Source organism: Carassius carassius, chromosome 27, assembly GCF_963082965.1.
Source record: "Carassius carassius chromosome 27, fCarCar2.1, whole genome shotgun sequence".
In the NCBI taxonomy this organism is placed as follows: domain Eukaryota; kingdom Metazoa; phylum Chordata; class Actinopteri; order Cypriniformes; family Cyprinidae; genus Carassius; species Carassius carassius.
This window is the reverse complement of record NC_081781.1, coordinates 2,374,497-2,393,143: the sequence shown is the minus strand read 5'-3', so window position 1 is coordinate 2,393,143 and position 18,647 is coordinate 2,374,497. Positions and strand designations below refer to the sequence as shown.

The following is an 18,647-nucleotide window of genomic DNA, read 5'->3' as shown; positions in this document are numbered from 1 at the left end:
TTTTGTTAAAACTATGGTGGTGTGTCTTCGGTCCTTCTAGGGGGGTTCGGGGGCATGCCCCCCGTGAGAAAATTTTGTGCATTTTAATGTTAAATTCATTAATCTGGTGCACTTTGAGAGTTCAAAATTAAAAGCTCCAACCCATTTTCAGTGTGCAAATTAAACAAAGAAAAATTCAAACCTCTTTTAGTTACAGTGTCTATTTACATTACACCTATACATAATAATAGTTATAATATTAATCCAATGACAGTAATAGCCATATTTTGTAAAACAAATGCACAAAAAATAAAGGAAACTTTCTTAATTAGTTGTACCAATTTCTATACTTGAAAGAGATAAGCACATGATCTTTTATTTTGACGCAAACTGCATCAAGCTTTTATTTTGGCGGAAAACATGGTTTACAAACGCCTCTTATTAAATTTCTAGTGATTTGCGGTAATCGTCAACTATGCAGATGTGGAAATAATCTACACTCATGACATGGCCTAAGTGTTTTGAAAGTAGTTATGCTTACCGCAGGCTCTACACTTTCTCATCTCTCTCCTGATCCTCCGTCCTCACTATCATCATCTGCCACAGGAGCTGATGAAGGTCAGAAAACATATATTTTGACACAGTTTACAGTGTCTGCTTTAAGGGCCTGGTTCTATTTTTTCACGCTATTTATCTGCACATTCCTTGCGTTTCTTCTCCATCTTTTTTTACAGATACACACTGACACTGCTGCCGCTCTGACACTGACACTGCTGCCGCCAATTAAGCAAAACAAAACAAAACAAATGGGCCGCCAATGTACAAATTTTATGGGCCGTTTAAAAAAAAAAAAAAAAAGTATGAGTATGAGATATCGGCCCAAAAAGCACGTCGGCCCACCGGGCAAATGCCCGGTATGCCCAATGGCCAGTCCAGCCATGATCGAGGACCCTCTACGGAGACTGTCCCGTGATCTATCCTTTGTTCTTAGCTATTTGCCGTTTCTGTTCTGAGTGACCTTTTCCCTGCATAACCTGCAGCAACCTGTGTTCCCGTTTTACAGAGACTTGTGTCGTCGCTCTCTTAATAAACTCTTTCATTGCACTTGGATCCTAGCTCTTCCTTATTACAGAATAATCCGACCAACATGGATCCAGCTAAGGAAAGAACCATTCACACGGCTGTCGAACTGCAAGGAGCGATGTTAGGAAGACATGATGAGGAACTTACCGCTACTCGTCGTGTGGTCGAGACGCTGGCCGCTCAGCTATCTGATTTATCCACCCAGGTTCAGCTGCTCCGGAGAGCTACTCCGCCCTCTCCTGGGACGCCTGAGACACCGGAGCCGCGTGTGAATAACCCCCCGTGCTATAGTGGAGAGCCCACTCAGTGTCGTCCGTTTCTCACGCAGTGTGAGGTGGTTTTCTCTCTCCAACCAGCTACCTATGCCCATGAGCGAGCCCGGGTTGCCTATGTCATCTCCCTTCTGACTGGGCGTGCACGCAATTGGGGAGCAGCGGCGTGGGAGGCGAGGGCGGAATATACCATGCGCTTCGATACTTTCAAGGGAGAGATGTTGCGGGTATTCGACCGTTCGGCCCATGGTGAAGAGGCCTCCCGTCAGCTTTCCTCACTCCGTCAGGGAGGACGATCCGTGGTGGATTACTCCATAGAGTTCCGTACTCTCGCGACCACCTGCGGGTGGAACGAAACCGCCCTCACGGCTCGCTTTCTGGAGGGACTGAGCGCTCAGGTCAAGGATGAGGTCATTGCCCGCGAGCTACCTACGAGTCTCGACCAACTCATTGATCTCGCTATCCGGGTGGAGAAGAGGTTTGATCAACGTCGCCGCGTCAGAGGTGCCGACTCCACCTCCCGTTCTACGGCTGCAGCGACTTCTCCTCCCCGCTCTACTCCGGTTCCAGAGCCGATGCAGCTGGGCGGTCTGCGTATATCAGCGAAGGAGAGAGAACGGCGCCTTATCCATCGACTTTGCCTGTACTGCGGATCGGCCAGTCACTTTGTTTTGAACTGCCCCGTAAAAGCCAACGCTTGCCAGTAGAAGAGGGGGTACTGGCGAGCGCAACTTCCTTGATCTCCTCGTCCACGTCCTGCACATCCATTCCTATAACCTTGAGCTGGGCTGGTACCACCGTTTCATGCAAGGCTTTAATAGATTCTGGAGCGGAGGAGAATTTCCTCGACGAAGCTTGGGCACGTAGACAAGGTATTCCGTTGAGGAGCCGTAAGCAGACCACACCCCTTTTTGCTTTAGATGGTAGTCCTCTGCCCAGTATCGACCTTCAGTTTATCCCGTTAGCTCTAACCGTTTCTGGTAACCATCATGAGACCCTTTCCTTCCTAATTTTTCATTCCCCTTATGCCCCGGTAGTTCTAGGTCACCCCTGGTTAGCCAGACACAATCCTCACCTCGATTGGTCTAGTAATAGTATTCTGTCATGGAACCTGTCTTGCCATGTCAATTGTCTGTTATCCGCTAATCCTTCTGTCTCTCCCATCTCTGTCTTTCAGGAGGAGCTGGCCGATTTGACTGGGGTCCCGGAGGTGTATCACGATCTGAGGGCGGTCTTTAGTCGGTCCCGGGCCACTTCTCTTCCTCCACACCGTCCCTATGATTGTAGTATTGATCTGTTGCCCGGTACTTCGCCCCCTCGTGGTAGTTTGTATTCTCTAACGGGTCCAGAACGCAAAGCTCTAGAGAGTTATCTGTCAGACTCGTTAGCCGCGGGAACAATTGTCGCATCGTCTTCGCCTGCAGGTGCGGGGTTTTTCTTTGTAAAGAAAAAAGACGGCTCTCTTCGGCCCTGTATCGATTACCGGGGGCTAAACAAGATTACTGTTAAGAATCGTTATCCCCTGCCGCTTATGGCATCCGCGTTCGAGCTTTTACAGGGGGCTAGGGTCTTCACTAAGTTAGATTTGCGTAGTGCGTATCATCTGATCCGCATAAGGGAGGGGGACGAATGGAAGACCGCTTTCAATACCCCTCTTGGGCACTTTGAATATCGGGTGCTTCCATTCGGCCTCGTCAACGCACCTGCAGTCTTTCAAGCGTTTATCAACGACGTTCTGAGAGATATGCTTAACATTTTCGTCTTCGTTTATTTAGACGATATTCTGATTTTCTCGCCGTCTCTCCAGGTTCATGTCCAGCATGTTCGCCGTGTTCTCCAGCGCCTCCTGGAGAACCGTTTGTTCGTTAAGGCCGAGAAATGCACGTTTCATGCCCACACCGTCACCTTTCTTGGTTCCGTAATCTCTGCGGGGGGGATAAGCATGGACCCCGGTAAGGTACAAGCCGTTACCGAGTGGCCCATTCCTGAGTCGCGAGTCGCGTTGCAGCGTTTTCTTGGATTCGCCAATTTCTATCGGCGCTTTATACGCAATTTCAGCCAGATAGCCGCGCCCCTTACCGCTCTCACATCGAATAAGACCAGCTTTAGGTGGACTGAGTCTGCGCAGCGGGCTTTTGATCGTTTAAAGCATCTATTTACCTCCGCGCCCATTCTCATGACCCCTGATGTATCCAAACAGTTCATAGTCGAGGTTGATGCGTCTGAGACGGGCGTTGGGGGCGTTCTTTCTCAACGTTCAGACTCTGATAATAAGATTCATCCGTGCGCGTTTTTTTCTCGTCGCCTCTCACCTGCGGAACGGAATTATGATGTGGGGGATCGTGAACTCCTGGCCATTCGTTTAGCGTTAGACCAGTGGAGACAATGGTTGGAGGGCTCTGCCGTTCCGTTCATAGTCTGGACTGATCATAGAAATCTAGAGTACATTCGTTCTGCCAAGAGACTCAATGCGCGCCAGGCACGCTGGTCGTTATTTTTTGCTCGTTTCGATTTTACTATCTCCTATCGACCTGGCTCTAAGAACGTCAAACCAGACTCCTTGTCTCGTCTATTTGACCCCTCTGGCGACATCCCCACGCCCCGGGAGATAATCCCTCCGGGGTGAGTGATTGGTGCAGCTGTCTGGGGTATAGAGAGGCTCGTTAAGCGCGCACTGTCCCATTCGATTGCTCCGCGTAACGTTCCTAAAGACCTCCTTTTTGTCCCGGTTTCCGCTCGCTCGGCTGTAATTCAGTGGGCCCACTCTTCCAAATTAACTGCCCACCCCGGCGTTAGGGGCACGTTAGCTACGGTCCGTCAACGATTTTGGTGGCCCACTTTAGAACCCGATGTACGTCGCGTCGTGGCCTCTTGCGCTATTTGCGCTCAGACTAAGTCTGGTCACTCCCCGCCTGCCGGCCTCCTTAGACCACTTCCTATTCCTTCGCGTCCTTGGTCCCACATTGGCCTTGACTTTATTACCGGCCTTCCTCCCTCGGCTGGTAATACTGTTATTCTCACGGTGGTAGAACGGTTTTCCAAGTCCGCTCACTTTATACCGCTCCCTAAGCTCCCCTCTGCCAAGGAGACCGCTCAAGTACTGGTATCTCACGTTTTCAAGAATCACGGGCTTCCCTCTGACGTAGTTTCCGATAGGGGACCCCAGTTCGCGTCTCAATTCTGGAAGGAATTCTGTCGTCTGATTGGTGCGTCCGTCAGCCTCTCGTCAGGTTTTCACCCCCAAACCAACGGGCAGGCGGAGCGCACTAACCAGATAGTCGGCCGGTTGCTGCGCAGCCTGGCGTTTCGGAATCCCTCCTCGTGGGTCGAACAATTACCTTGGGCAGAATATGCTCACAATTCGCTCCCGTCCTCTGCTACTGGTCTATCGCCGTTTCACTGTTGTCTGGGATACCAACCCCCCCTGTTCTCCTCGCAAGAGACCAAGTCCAACGTTCCCTCCGTTCAGGCTTTTATTAAACGCTGTAAGGGTACATGGAGACGGGTGAGAGCATCCCTGTGTCAGTCTAGGGCTCGTACTCTAAGCAATGCTAACAAACGTCGCGTCAAGAGTCCTAGGTACGTGTGTGGTCAACGGGTGTGGCTTTCCACTACCAATTTGCCTCTCCAGGCACCGTCTCGTAAATTAGCTCCCCGTTTTATCGGACCTTTTCAGATTTCCAAGGTCATTAATCCTGTCACGGTAAGGTTGAGGCTTCCTCCTAAGCTCCGGCGCATTCACCCGGTTTTTCACGTTTCCTGCATTAAATCAGTCGTTCGCGTTCCTTCTCGTGTTTCCGTTCCTCCTATTCAGGCCGTTGGCACGTCTGTCTACACTGTACGCAAGATTCTTGATATGCGTCGTCGCGGTCGTGGCCATCAATTCTTAGTAGATTGGGAGGGTTACGGTCCTGGGGAGAGAAGCTGGGTACCCTCCCGGGACGTCCTGGATCGCTCTCTCATTGATGATTTCCTCCGGAACCGCCAGACCCCTCCCTTGGGAGCGCCAGGGGGCGCTCGTTGAGGGGGGGGCACTGTTATGAGTCTGGTTCTCCTCTCTGTCTCTCCTTTCCTTTTCCTCCCTCTGCTGGTCATTACCTCGCTCTTTCCCTTTCCCTCTTCAGCTGTTTCTCATTTGTAGCCTTTTCGCTGATCCTTTCCACCTGTTCCCTCTCTAACTCACTTGCTATTTAATGTCCTCTGTTTTCTTGCCAGTTGTCGGATTATTTCATCGGAGTATGATGCTGGTGGCTTTCTACAAACCCTGCTGTATCCGTCTTGTCTTGTCACAGTCCTGGCTACAGTCAGGTTCAGGTCAGCTACACCTTATCACTGCCTATTAACCTCTCTTCTACTGTGTCCAGCCCTCCCGCTGTCGAGGATCTACCTGAGCAGCGCTCAGAGCATTGCGGCCGCCCAATACGTGGGAACAAGAGGTCAAGGCTCCGCTAGCCGGTCTCCCTGTTAACCTGCTGCATTCCTGCCGTTCACTAATTCAGAGAGAGCCCCTTACCCATTCATCGAGGACCCTCTACGGAGACCGTCCCGTGATCTATCCTTTGTTCTTAGCTATTTGCCGTTTCTGTTCTGAGTGACCTTTTCCCTGCATAACCTGCAGCAACCTGTGTTCCCGTTTTACAGAGACTTGTGTCGTCGCTCTCTTAATAAACTCTTTCATTGCACTTGGATCCTAGCTCTTCCTTATTACACAACAGATCATATTAATAGTTGAGTACAACAGTATTTTTAGACACTACATTTCCTCCTGAATTTAATCCTCACAATTCATTGCAGTTTCATTTGGTTTGAGAGTCATTGATTGTTTTCTCTTTGCTTTGTTAGCTCCTCTCAGACATGTTATATAGTCCCTTCCTTGTCCAGAGAATAGGCTTTTATTCTCTCAGGTGTGTAGGTGGAGTGATGCAGGATCAGGTGTTGGATGGCTCTTTAAAAGCATGTGTTAGACTCAGATGCTCAGTTACTGCTTTCACTCGAGTGTCACACCTGCAATGGAGTTGCTTCAAGTTTTTGGAGTCCTGGCAAGTTTATTACTCTGCCGTGGAACTGTAACCAAGCCGAGGTTTGTTCAATTTACAGTCCTATTAAAAAAAAGTAAACTGTTTATTACTTGTACTTGAAAAGGTTATTATAATGTTAAAAAATTGTATTAGGCCTTCTAGGAATACCACAATTTAACTATGATTACTACAAAAAGACGGGTATATTTTCATGAGTGTATTCAGTGTCAGTTGTTTTGAATATTGTCTGAGTTCTCTGTTTTTCTCGTACTTTTGTTTTTGTATTAAGGGTTTTCAGGTTTTTAGGAATTAACTGATATTGACATTTTTAGCATGCGAAAAACCTTGATAGAAAATTATTGCATTTATTATTACCAAAACCAGTTTTATTGCCAAATATTCTAAATCTGCACTTTATCTAGATTTTTTTTCAATAAATTAAAATAAGACTCTTCTGTTCACCAAGGCTGCATTCATTTGATAAAAAAACACAGTAAAAACAGAAATATTATCTATATTTTTAGAATGTAATTTATTTCTGTGATGCACAGCTGTATTTTCAGCATCATTCCTCCAGTCTTCAGTGTCACATGATCTTCAGAAATCAGTATAATATGCTGATTTGCAGCTCAAGAAACATTTCTGATTATTATCAACGTTGAAAACAGTTGTGTTGCTCAATATTCATTCAGGATTTTTTTTAGTCGTTTGCAAAAAATAAATGACTTTTTTGCCACTTTTGATCAATTTAATGCATCCTTGCTGAATAAAAGTGAATAAAAAACAAACAAAAAAAAAAAACCTACAACATTTGGACCAGTAGTTTCTGATATAAAACGAGCTGTTTAGACTTTGTTGTTTGGAAAAAAATAAGTCCTGATATGATATAATGTAGAATATAGTCACATATGTAATGTACATCTATAATAATCCTATGGGAAGTAAGATATATATATATTTTTTTATTATTTCAGCCCAGCACAGAATCCCTCCTATCTCATATCCGTCTCTGAAGTCCTGCGCTGTGGCGTTCCGACCTCTTTATCAGTCACCATTCTGGCAGAGTATCCCATCAAAGTCACGGCTGAACTCATCCACGGAAACAGCAGTGTGGCTCAAACAGAGAGCACCATCCCAGCAGGTAAATCACCATCATGTGACTTTTATTGGGTTATTTTATTGCATTGCATTGAATTAGGGCCTGCATGGCTCATCCCACATTTGCATATCTCATATACATATGCAAAACATGTATTATGTTAGCTTGACAAAACCAACATATACTGTTTGCTAATCTTGGGTTTGGTTTATTTTTAATTTATTTAATGTTATTTTTGTATTTTTTTATCAGAATTGAACTCTTACGCAGATAATTTTTAAAAAAATTTCATTTAATTATTTAGTTTATTTAATGTTATGCTTAAATAGGGGACAATTAATAAATAAAAAGCTAATCTATGTAGAAAATCTGTATTAAATTGTTTCTTAAAAGCACCTTGTTGTTTTTGAAGTTTATAGCTTACATCATTTAAAAATTATTAACATGTATTCAGATGTATTAATTTAGCCTGAGATGCAATGCACTTTATTCAATCCTAAAGACATTATTTGTCTAACACAGTGTTTACCTACATTTACATTCAAAATCACAATGTCAAACTGGAAAAGTGACCTTATTAGAATGCCCTATATGATATTATACAATATACATCTCCACCCTGTTCAAACTAGTGTTGTTTGAACATTACATTCATGTCTGCTCTGCTTTCGTTTTTAAGGCTCTACCAGACTGCTGGCTCTTCCCCCTGTGAGTATCAAGACTGTCATTTCATGAATGAATCAGAACAGAGCTGCAGGGTTCACTTTGTGTTATTTTCCCTCCGCAGGTCTTTTCTGATGACATGAGTTACTGGGATCCATATCAGCTGGATGTTAAGGGGTTTGTTGGCACTAATCAAGTGTTCTCCAACTCCACCACAATGGTCTTCAGTCCCAAGTGCATGTCGGTCTTTATCCAGACTGACAAGAACAACTACCAACCAGGACAGACGGTGAAATTTCGGGTTGTATTGGTTACACCTGAAGGAAATCCGCACAAGGGTCAGATCGATATTTTTATCAGGGTGGGTGTCTGCAGTCTTTGGCAATAAAGCGATAAGTCTAAAACCCTCTTAGTTGTTCTAAATTTATTGTATGGCCAAGATTCACTGGGCATATTGCTTTATAAAATGGTTAATAAATACATTAAATGCAAAAACAATTATAAATAATATATATATATATATATATATATATATATATATATATATATATATATATATATATATATATATATATATATATATATATATATATATATATATATATATATATATATATATATATATATATATGTGTTAATTAGGGATGTCAGTTGATTAAAAATTGTAATTTAATTAATTATATGATGTGGCGATTAATTTGTGTAATTAATCACAAATTAAATATGGCTGTGAAAATAAACACAAAAGATCATTTAAAGCCATTATTGTGTTAAATTAGAAAAATATCAAGTAGACATAACTTGCTTTAGAAAGAAAAAATGTTTCAGCATAACATTTATTGCACAAAAACATTTAGGCTACAACAACCTAACATAAACATAAAATAAGGACATTTGTGTAACATCTTAGTATTTTTGGTTCATACAATGAAAGTCATTGGTAGGCCTACTCCAAAGAGTTTGGTTACCAACATTTATTTAAATATCTTCTTTTATGTTACACAAAAGAAAATAGGTCATATAGGTTTGAAATTACATGAGGGTGAGTAAATGATGACATAATTTTCACTTTCTGGGTGAACTGTCCCTTTCTTTATTTATTTGTGTTCATTCATTCAATTCGTTCAAACTGCTGATTGATTCAGGAATAAACAGCTCTTTTCATGAATGGACCACTGAATCATTCATTCAGAAACAAAACACCACTGTGTTGCTCAGAGATTCACAATAGTTCTGCTCTGGCTTTATAGGTGATATTTCCGTTGGCAAAGCTGAGCAAAAACAGACAATATTGTGTTTAAAAAATTTACTTAAATGTTGTATAAAGTCACAACTTTTGCATCAATATTTTTGCATTTATGATAGACAATTTCATGTCATATTAAGTCTTTATTAATAGGTATAACATACTCATAATTCATTAAAATAGCTTTTTATTTGAACTTATTCATCAGACAATTATTACAGTACATATAATACCATAATCGTAAAAGCAACAACATTTAAAGATGTTTTCTTTGGATTGTTTGACTCAGAAGAGTGTAGCAAAATATAACAAAACACTAGCAAAACACTCATTTGTGTTTTCTGCTAGAAAGATTTCACATACAGAAACACAAATCTGGCTCTAAACCCCAAAAAGTTGATCTAGACCTTTATGGAAACTATCCAATGCTCCGTTAAAGCAATCAAAAATGTATCTCTATATTCATGCTGTGTGTCCTCTAAAGGTGCAAATATAGCCTATTACTTTTTTTGGTTAACCTGGCAACACATCCCTTATGAAAATTTGATTATGAAAAAAACCCACTCCACGGGGATATAATTAAACCATGATAATAACCACAAATTAAACATTATTATTAATATTAATATGTTCTAATGCTCCTTGGCAGTCAAAAGTGACCTAACACATTTAGAACTAGAAAATGAACAGATACATCATAATGAAATATATGGGTTGTTTTTGTGTTTTAAACGTGGACAGGATCCCAAGGGGAATTTGATTCGACAGTGGCTGTCTGTGGATGGTTTTCTAGGTGTTGTTTCCAAAGAGCTGAACCTCTCTCAGAACCCGCCGCTCGGCTCGTGGAAAATTATAGCTGGAATCAAGGTGAGCTGTGTAAAAACTTGAGAGGAAAGGTACTTTTTTAAAGTTGTTGCCTATTATTCAAACTATGCAGGAAAAATCAATTAGCAAGCACAACACTTACTTCACGTCAGACCCGTAAGTCTAAAGTATAAATGTTTGACATGAAATTCTGTTTCTGTTATTATAAATAACCATGCAGGATGTTGTGCACGAGAGAGTGTTCACTGTGGACTACTATGGTGAGACTTCACATACGCTGCATATCTTTTATGATCTATGTTTTGTCAAGACCGCAGACTTTAATAGCATTTGTTTACAGTGCTGCCTAAATTCGAGGTGATGGTGGACGTCCCCTCCACCCTTCATTATGAAGACATACTGACCGGGAAGGTCACAGCCAAGTGAGTGTTTGTTCTGAGCGGTAGTCTGATTTTTTTAAAGAAACATCAAATTTATACTTTCTTGCTTCCAAGGTATTTTTATGGGAAGTCTGTCAGTGGGATGATGTCTGTCACATATGTCCACTTTTTCGGTGGCCTTGAGAAGAGTTACCAACTTAAAGAAACAGTGAGTACAGTTTAAGAAGAAACATCTACATCTGTAAAAGGATGAACCGATTTTTAGCCAATACTGATGAACAACAAATCTATTATATTAATTGCTATTTATTTATTTTATATTATAATCACACTCACATACAGGTTAAACACTCTTTGCAATAATTGGATGGGAGGTGGCAGTGCATTACAAACTAATTTTGGTGACACTAAAAAATTGCGCACCTGGCAACCTTGGCTTGAACTACAGGTGGTTCATTTGATAAATAAATCCAGCGTTAAGGGGCCCTGCTTTAGTGCATTATAATTGCTTTAATAGATAATTGCAGATAATTGACTATATCGGTTGGTACCGATTATTGGCCGATATATTGTTACATCCCTATTTATAATCCCATGCATTGAATTTAAATGAAAAGTTTTATTAACTGTTAATCAGACTCATGATCTCTGGTATAGATCGACGGTTCTGCTGCTCTCACATTTGATCTGCGGTACTCCAAAAAGTACACATATTCCTATAACGATGAATATGGGCCCAGTGAATATGTCGACATTATCGTGAATGTCACAGATGCTACAGGTGCGTCTCGTCCTGCCTGTACTTGGCTATCAGACATTAATAACATGAACTAAACTTCATTCAAATTAATACTCAAATCTAGATGTCCTTTAAGGTTCAATTTGAGGTGATTTTCATTTCTCTTTCTGTAGGGTTTTCCTACAACAGCAGCGCGAGGGTTTCTATTGTGAAGAATAAATACAATCTGGAATTTCTGCAGCATCCACAGATCATAAAACCCTCCATGACCTTCACTGCTCAGGTAACGACAGAACAAAAACAAAAAAAGTGTTACATTTCAGTCCATAGGTTAAGGTTAAACTGGGTGAATCAGGAAGTCATGTTTCACCTTAAAATCAAAAGAAAAATAAACAGTTGTATTATATATATACTCAAAAAATTAAGCCTTTTTTTACATTAAGAGTTAATATTGAGCCCGGTGCTGAGAGCTTGAATGCAATGTGACATTACTTTAATGACAATTAACTAAAATTGTGTGATGTATCTATGTATCATTGCCATAATGCAGGCATATTTTACTTACACTTTTTCTTTATTACACAAAATTACCATAGTACAAAAACCCATAATGATTTGTTAATAATACAGATTTAAATAAGATATAATTACACATTATTGACAGTAAACCCACTTGGAAAACAGACTAAAAATCTCAATTGTGTTCGACAGCATCTAGTTCATCCGTATTCAACACATCATCCTGAGGTTTTCTCAGTGGATTTTTTAATGTTTTATTATTATTGTTCACATTAATGTCAGTATTTAAATAATATATCAATATTTCTCAAATTAAGGACAGTTGAGGCGTGTTAATTGTCATGAAAATGATGCCACAACGCAAAAAAAAGAAAAAAAAAAAGAAAAAAGAGCAATGGTTCAAGGCTTCATTTAAAGGATTAGTTAAAGGATTTTAATGTCATTATGCAAAAAAAAAAAAAAAAGAAAAAAAAGAGAACAATACAGTTTTGCTTTCTTTATGCATTTTCTTGTATTTATTGATTTGTTTTTGTTTTTTGTTTATTTATATAAATGCTTAATTTTTGTGAAATATGACCTGACATGACCGACAGATTCATCTTTTCTTTTTGTTTTCATATTTGTATTTTCTAAGCTGAAGTTAAGCACCTATGACAGCCGGCCGCTGTCAGCTGAGGAGCAGAGCAGAAGCGTGCGGCTGGCGGTGACCCAGAGCGACTTCAGCCCTTGGACCTGGATGTGGGACAGCGAAGAATCCCCAGAGCCTCGCACAACGATCTACGAACCGACAACCAACTTCTTTACCGTTTACGATATTCCAGTCGAAGATATGGATCTCCCTGTTACTGCTGATGGCGTGATGTCTTTCCAGATTCAACTCTCTGACAGTGTTGCCACGCTTGATATAGAGGTGTGAACACTTCATGCACGCTTTCCACTGCCTTTATATCTAATATGCATGTGCAAGCATGTTGACCTTTCTTCCTCCTGATGTTGCTTTCAGGCCCGGTTTGAAGACACAGTCCAGCGTCTCCAGCTCTACAGGAGTTATTCTTCACTGAGCAGATCCTACATACAGCTTCACAGAGACAGTGAGCCTCAGGTACTCAAGCTGTTTGTGTTTCATGCTGCTATTTTTGTTTTCATTGTGTCTTTACTGACAGAGTGACTTTTGCAGGTTGGACAGCCGCTGTTTTTGACTTTGGAGAGCAATTTTAACCTGGCAGAATTTCACTACCTTGTAAGTACTTTGGATAAAGTGACACCACGTCCATTTAAAAAAAAGAAAAATGTAACCAGTACTGCTTAAATCTGTAAGAGAAACTTCAATTTGTCAATCAATAAGACGTTTGTTACGTTTAAATAACCTTTTTGAAGTTGGAGATTACATGAAGGGTTTAAATTCAGCAATTCTGCAATTTATTTAGAATTCATTATTAATTTAGAAATGTATATAGAATTTTTTTTTCTGGAATTATATTTAATTATTTGTAATACATTAAATGTATTTGTGAAGAACGTGAACCTGCAAATGTATTATTTTGCATATTAATAAATATTAATGTTTATATTAATAGTGTATTAATTATATATGATTTTATTTTGTTTTTTTTTATATATATTTTGAAAAAAAAACAGACATTTATTTTGCATTGCAGACTAAGTGGTGTTTAATCTGTTAAATCATGTCACTAAGTCCAGTACAAAAAAAAGCATGTTTTTAAGCATGCATTTAAATATATAAATTTTTTTTATCATTATATCACATATCTGTAAAGATGAAATTGCTATGTAGTTCATTTAAAATGTAGTATATTTACCAACTTTAAATTTAATATTGAATAGAACACTAGTTAAATTAAACATAATGAAATGCTTTGGTTGTGTTTTAGTATGTTAGTACTTCTTTAAAGCACAACAAAACATTTCTAAAAAAATATTTAAAAATTATTAAAACATTTTTATTTTATAGGCTACTTTTTGTATCTAATATTATATGTATAGTTGTTTATAAACATACTTTTAAGATTAGAAGTACTCTACAAGTGCACATACAATATGTTTAAGCACAAAAGGGTGTCCTGTTAATGACATCTGTGAGAATGTTGATGGATGTGTTCTGCAGGTGATGTCCCGCGGTCGGGTGGTGGATGCTGGGACGGTAAATTCCTCCTCCTTCAGTCTGAACACAGATCACTCTTGGACTCCATCGGCTTGTGTGGTGGTGTACCACACGCTTCCAGATGGAGAGATCGTCAATGATGCTGTGCAAGTTACTTTCACACAAGTCCTGAGAAACACGGTAAGAGTTCAGCATGATAGACTTGTCTTCAACCATCTTCAACCATCATCTGAATAAGTAATCTTTCCATTGATAAGGTTTATTAGAATCTGACAATATTTGGCCAAAATACAACTATTTGAAAATCTGGAATCTGAGGGTGCAAAAAAATCTAAATATTGAGAAAATCACCTTTAAAGTTGTCCAAATGAGGTTCTTAGCCATGCATAATACCAATCAAAAAATAAGTTTTGATATATACAAGGAAGATGATTTTGACTTAATATTCTACTGATTTTTTGGCATAAAAGAACAATCGATCATTTTGACCCATACAATGATTTTTTGGCTAATGCTAAAAATATACCCCAGTGACTTCAGACTGGTTTTGTGCTCCGAGGTCACACATATGTCCATTTTAAGACAAGTTTCACTTTTATTTTTAATGTTTCTTTATGAATTTTGACATCCTAAATAGGAAAATTACATAACTTTTAATGCATCATTAACAGTGCCCATTAAAAATAAAGCAAATATGTTGACAATGTAAACAAACTAATCTGTAATTATTCATGCATGCATACAAATGTCACTGTACATGATTAATACTGAGCTAACAACAGTTTCAAATAAGCAGCTTCCAAAAGTGAGCCATGTGTACACTGTATGATTGATGACTAGTCTCACAATGGTCTGAAATGTTACAGAAAGGACTAGAATATTACAGGATCTTACAGAAGCTAAAGCAAATTTCTTTCAAATTTGTGCAAAATAAGTACAAAAACTGATTTGTACTTATAATTAAAGACTAATCTTAAAATGACTTAATTTTTATGAAATTGTGCTATAAATAATATGTATCATTTACATTATATATTTATATCATACAAATTGTGAATGAATATACTATGTATAATGTAATGTTTTTGGACATTTAATCACATCTTTTGCAATAAAATGTTTTGTAGTTTAAATCGGTATTAAATGCAGTCATTTGACATTTGAATTATTGTAGTTTTTCACTCTGAAATTTCTCACATTACTGAAGTCAAATGGGTTGTAGTGTCATTATAATAATGATACTTGATCTCATTTGCAGGTATCTCTGAGCTGGAGTCAGGATCGTGCTGAACCAGCAGGTTCTGTCTCTCTCTCCGTGTCTGTATCCGAGCCCGGATCTCTGCTGGGAATTCTGGTGGTGGACAAAGCAGCATTGGACTCCAGCAAAGACAATGGCATCACAGAGAAGACGGTAATATGATCTTAAACAGGCTCGAGATCATTGACATCAACACGGGGCAATATAGAGATCTTTTGTTTTCCGGGTTTCTCACCTCATTTCTTATCTTGTTCAGTGTATTGAGTTTTAAATTATGGGAATTCATCTTTGGGATATTCAGACGATTGTTTTTCCCACAGAAAGATCACATGATAACTAAAAGTGGTCATTCGATGTAACCAAACGCCGGCACCACACCCGTATTTCACTTTTAGACAAAAGAAAGAAACTGAGAGGAGCTGTGTTTATCAGAACTAGGTGAACAGGTTTGATGCTACAGACAGCATTGTGTTGTTTGGTTTGTGATGGCCAAACAGCGGCTTGTTCTATTCATATGACAAAAACTGAGCGAAATGAATCTAAGATCAGCAACATGAGCTTCTGGGTTGTTTTTCAGGTGCTGGAGGAATTCATGTCGTATAGCAGCGAGATGACCCATGCGGATTACAGCAGCGTGATAATGGGAGATCCATATTCCATATTCATGGTAGATTTTTATCTCAGGAACAGAACACGTATCACTTGTCTGCAAAGGGTTTACAGTTGTTGTTTTATTCTGCAGACGTGCGGTGTCACGGTTCTGACCGATGCCAAGCTGAATCAGGAAAGAAGTCAATTATTCACTCCGTTCCGTAAGTCTGAATGTACCCTAGCAACCACTCAGAACATCATAACCAGCACCCTGGCAACCAATCAAAACAGAGTCATGTTGATGAGTTTTGAACTTATTCCTGAGGTGAAAAGGGGATAATTGATATATCGATAATTGATATATCATCGTATTTCCAAAGCCAACTCATCACAGTACATAAAGACATGGGATTTTGTATGAAATATTATGCAAATTAGGCATTATGTAGTTAAATGTGCACTAATTAGCATACTTCTCAAGAAATACATAAAGCCAAGTTCAAAATTCTTGTTTCATTCTGCCAAGTTAAAGGTTTCTACGGAAGGGTTTTCATTCTCTGTTTTTATCACTCCATAAATCAGATGATACTGTCAACAGCCAAAAAAACAACAACAACAAAATCCTTGTTTTAAAGGACTAAAATGTTAATGATATAAATCAGGTTAATTGTATATGAACAATCCTCTTTGTAAAAATCTTCCAATTATAGATATGAATATAACTAATCAGTTCGATTTATGTAAGAAAAACTAATTTTGAGAAATCAGATATGCGCTATAATCTATATCAACACCGAAAATAATCAGAATTGTTTCTTGAGCAGCAAATCCGTATATTTTCATGATTTCTGAAGATCATGTGACACTGACTGCGTTTACATGCAGCCAATAACCCGTTCAAAACCGGGATATTAGCAATAACCCGGTCGCGCACGGACATGTAAACACCGGCAAAAACCCGGATATGCTCATATATTATACCTGGGGTACCCCTTTTCTAACCCGAATATTTGGTCTTGTAAACGCGTTTCGGCATATCCCCATCAAAATGTGTGTTCTGCGCATGTTCTATTCGCAAGGAATCTTGGTCTTTTGAGTAGATACGGCGCATAAAAAAACGCTGCGTGCAGTATAGAGGCACAGTAGTGTCAAGTGCTGCTGGTGGATCAGTACCAGCGCCAAAGCGCAAACAAAGACTATCGCTATCTGCCCCAAACTATTCATTATCTGCCTGCTGCTGCTGTTGTTGTTGTTGTCTTTGGATACAGGAAGAAGAATCGGAAATGACGCATATTGCGTCTTGTTGTCCGTACGTCCAGACGCTAACCGTGCGTCGCCGTTTACATCGGGATTGGTAACTCTCTCTGCTCACGCATGTAAACGGGTTATCCCGAATGTTTCAGAAACCCAAATAGTGACCTTAACCCGACCATAACCCGAATTTTAACAGCATGTAAACGTAGTCACTGAAGACTGAAGTAATGATGCTGAGAATACAGCTGCACATCACAGGAATAAATTACTTTTTTTAAAATATATTAAAACTGAAAACAGTTATATTAAGTTGTAAAAACATTTCACAATATCACTGTTTTACTCTATTTTTGTTCAAACAAACTAAGCATAAAAGACATCTTTACTATATTCTTTCATATATATATATATATATATATATATATATATATATATATATATATATATATATATATATATATATATATATATATATATATATATATTCCTAGATAAGTATTTCTGCAATGTCTGTAGACTATAGTTACAGTAGGAATAAAATAAACACTAAATTGTGTATTTCAAGTGATTTATTTCCACTGCTCTAAAAGAAATGAAATCATGCCAGATAGAGTAAAATCTTGAAACTGACCAGTACATGAAAAAACTGTTGTTTTGCCAGTAATGTCTTGCCTTTTTATAATAATTTAGTCACTAATGCACATATGTTCCATTGCAGTGCAGGAACACTTCATGAATCTGCAGGATAGCAGTGCTTTTCAGGAGCCCAGAAAGCGAGCAGACTTTCCTGAAACCTGGATATGGCTGGATGCAAACGTGAGGTATGAGGATATATATGTCTGTCTTCCAGCTGATTTAAACTTGTAAATAACAAGAAATCACACAGGAGATCTATTTAATATCCCAGTTGTTATTCCTAGATGGCAATAAGGGAAGCAATGTTTGTTTCAGCATCATTACTGCAGGCTTTAATGTCACACGATCTATCAGAAATTGTTCTAATATGCTGAATTGCTTGATTGTTGTGCTGCTTCATATTTTTGTGTAAACCATGAGATGAATTTTTTCCAGAAAGTTAAAAAAGAACAGTATTTATTTATTCTTTTTTTATTATTATACATATCTTTACTGTCACTTGTGATCAATTTAATGCACCCTTGCGGAATAAAAGTATTAATTTCTTTGATCTAAAGTCACCCTAAGAATGATCTGAGCTTCTATGGACGTTTGCTTTATGTCAACAATTTGCTAATTTGTGTCTGTTCTTAATTATGTTACAGTAATTCTGTCTTGGAGTCCTTCCAGTTCACCGTGCCAGACAGCTTGACCTCCTGGGTGGCCTTTGCCATCGTGATGTCAGAGAATCTGGGTTTGGGCATCAGCGCTCCTGCAGAGGTGACGCATCATGTACAATTTATCTGTCATTCACATTTAATATATATAATACAGATAATGATTATTAAAAAGGAGTTACTTTCCCAGTTGACTGTGTTCCGAGATTTCTTCGTGTCACTGAATCTCCCGGCGTTCCTGATCCGTGGGGAACTGCTACTGCTGGAAGTCAGTTTATTCAACTATATGGATGTAGATATGGAGGTA

General features: G+C 39.3%; 1 protein-coding gene across 1 annotated transcript in view; it reads left to right on the top strand.

Moving 5' to 3' along the window:
* Positions 1–6,262: 6,262 nt before the first annotated feature.
* Positions 6,263–18,647, top strand: part of cd109 (CD109 molecule) — a 20,989-nt gene continuing 8,604 nt past the window's right edge. The window contains exons 1-20 of the mRNA XM_059513434.1: positions 6,263–6,414; positions 7,327–7,493; positions 8,131–8,159; positions 8,239–8,475; positions 10,102–10,227; positions 10,406–10,445; positions 10,526–10,607; positions 10,680–10,773; positions 11,223–11,346; positions 11,478–11,587; positions 12,458–12,733; positions 12,827–12,925; positions 13,001–13,063; positions 13,949–14,125; positions 15,204–15,356; positions 15,781–15,870; positions 15,946–16,015; positions 17,767–17,869; positions 18,329–18,443; positions 18,531–18,644. Coding sequence (XP_059369417.1) covers positions 6,305–6,414; positions 7,327–7,493; positions 8,131–8,159; positions 8,239–8,475; positions 10,102–10,227; positions 10,406–10,445; positions 10,526–10,607; positions 10,680–10,773; positions 11,223–11,346; positions 11,478–11,587; positions 12,458–12,733; positions 12,827–12,925; positions 13,001–13,063; positions 13,949–14,125; positions 15,204–15,356; positions 15,781–15,870; positions 15,946–16,015; positions 17,767–17,869; positions 18,329–18,443; positions 18,531–18,644 — 2,379 coding nt within the window. The 5' untranslated portion in view covers positions 6,263–6,304. The remainder of the gene's footprint in view (positions 6,415–7,326; positions 7,494–8,130; positions 8,160–8,238; positions 8,476–10,101; positions 10,228–10,405; positions 10,446–10,525; positions 10,608–10,679; positions 10,774–11,222; positions 11,347–11,477; positions 11,588–12,457; positions 12,734–12,826; positions 12,926–13,000; positions 13,064–13,948; positions 14,126–15,203; positions 15,357–15,780; positions 15,871–15,945; positions 16,016–17,766; positions 17,870–18,328; positions 18,444–18,530; positions 18,645–18,647) is intronic.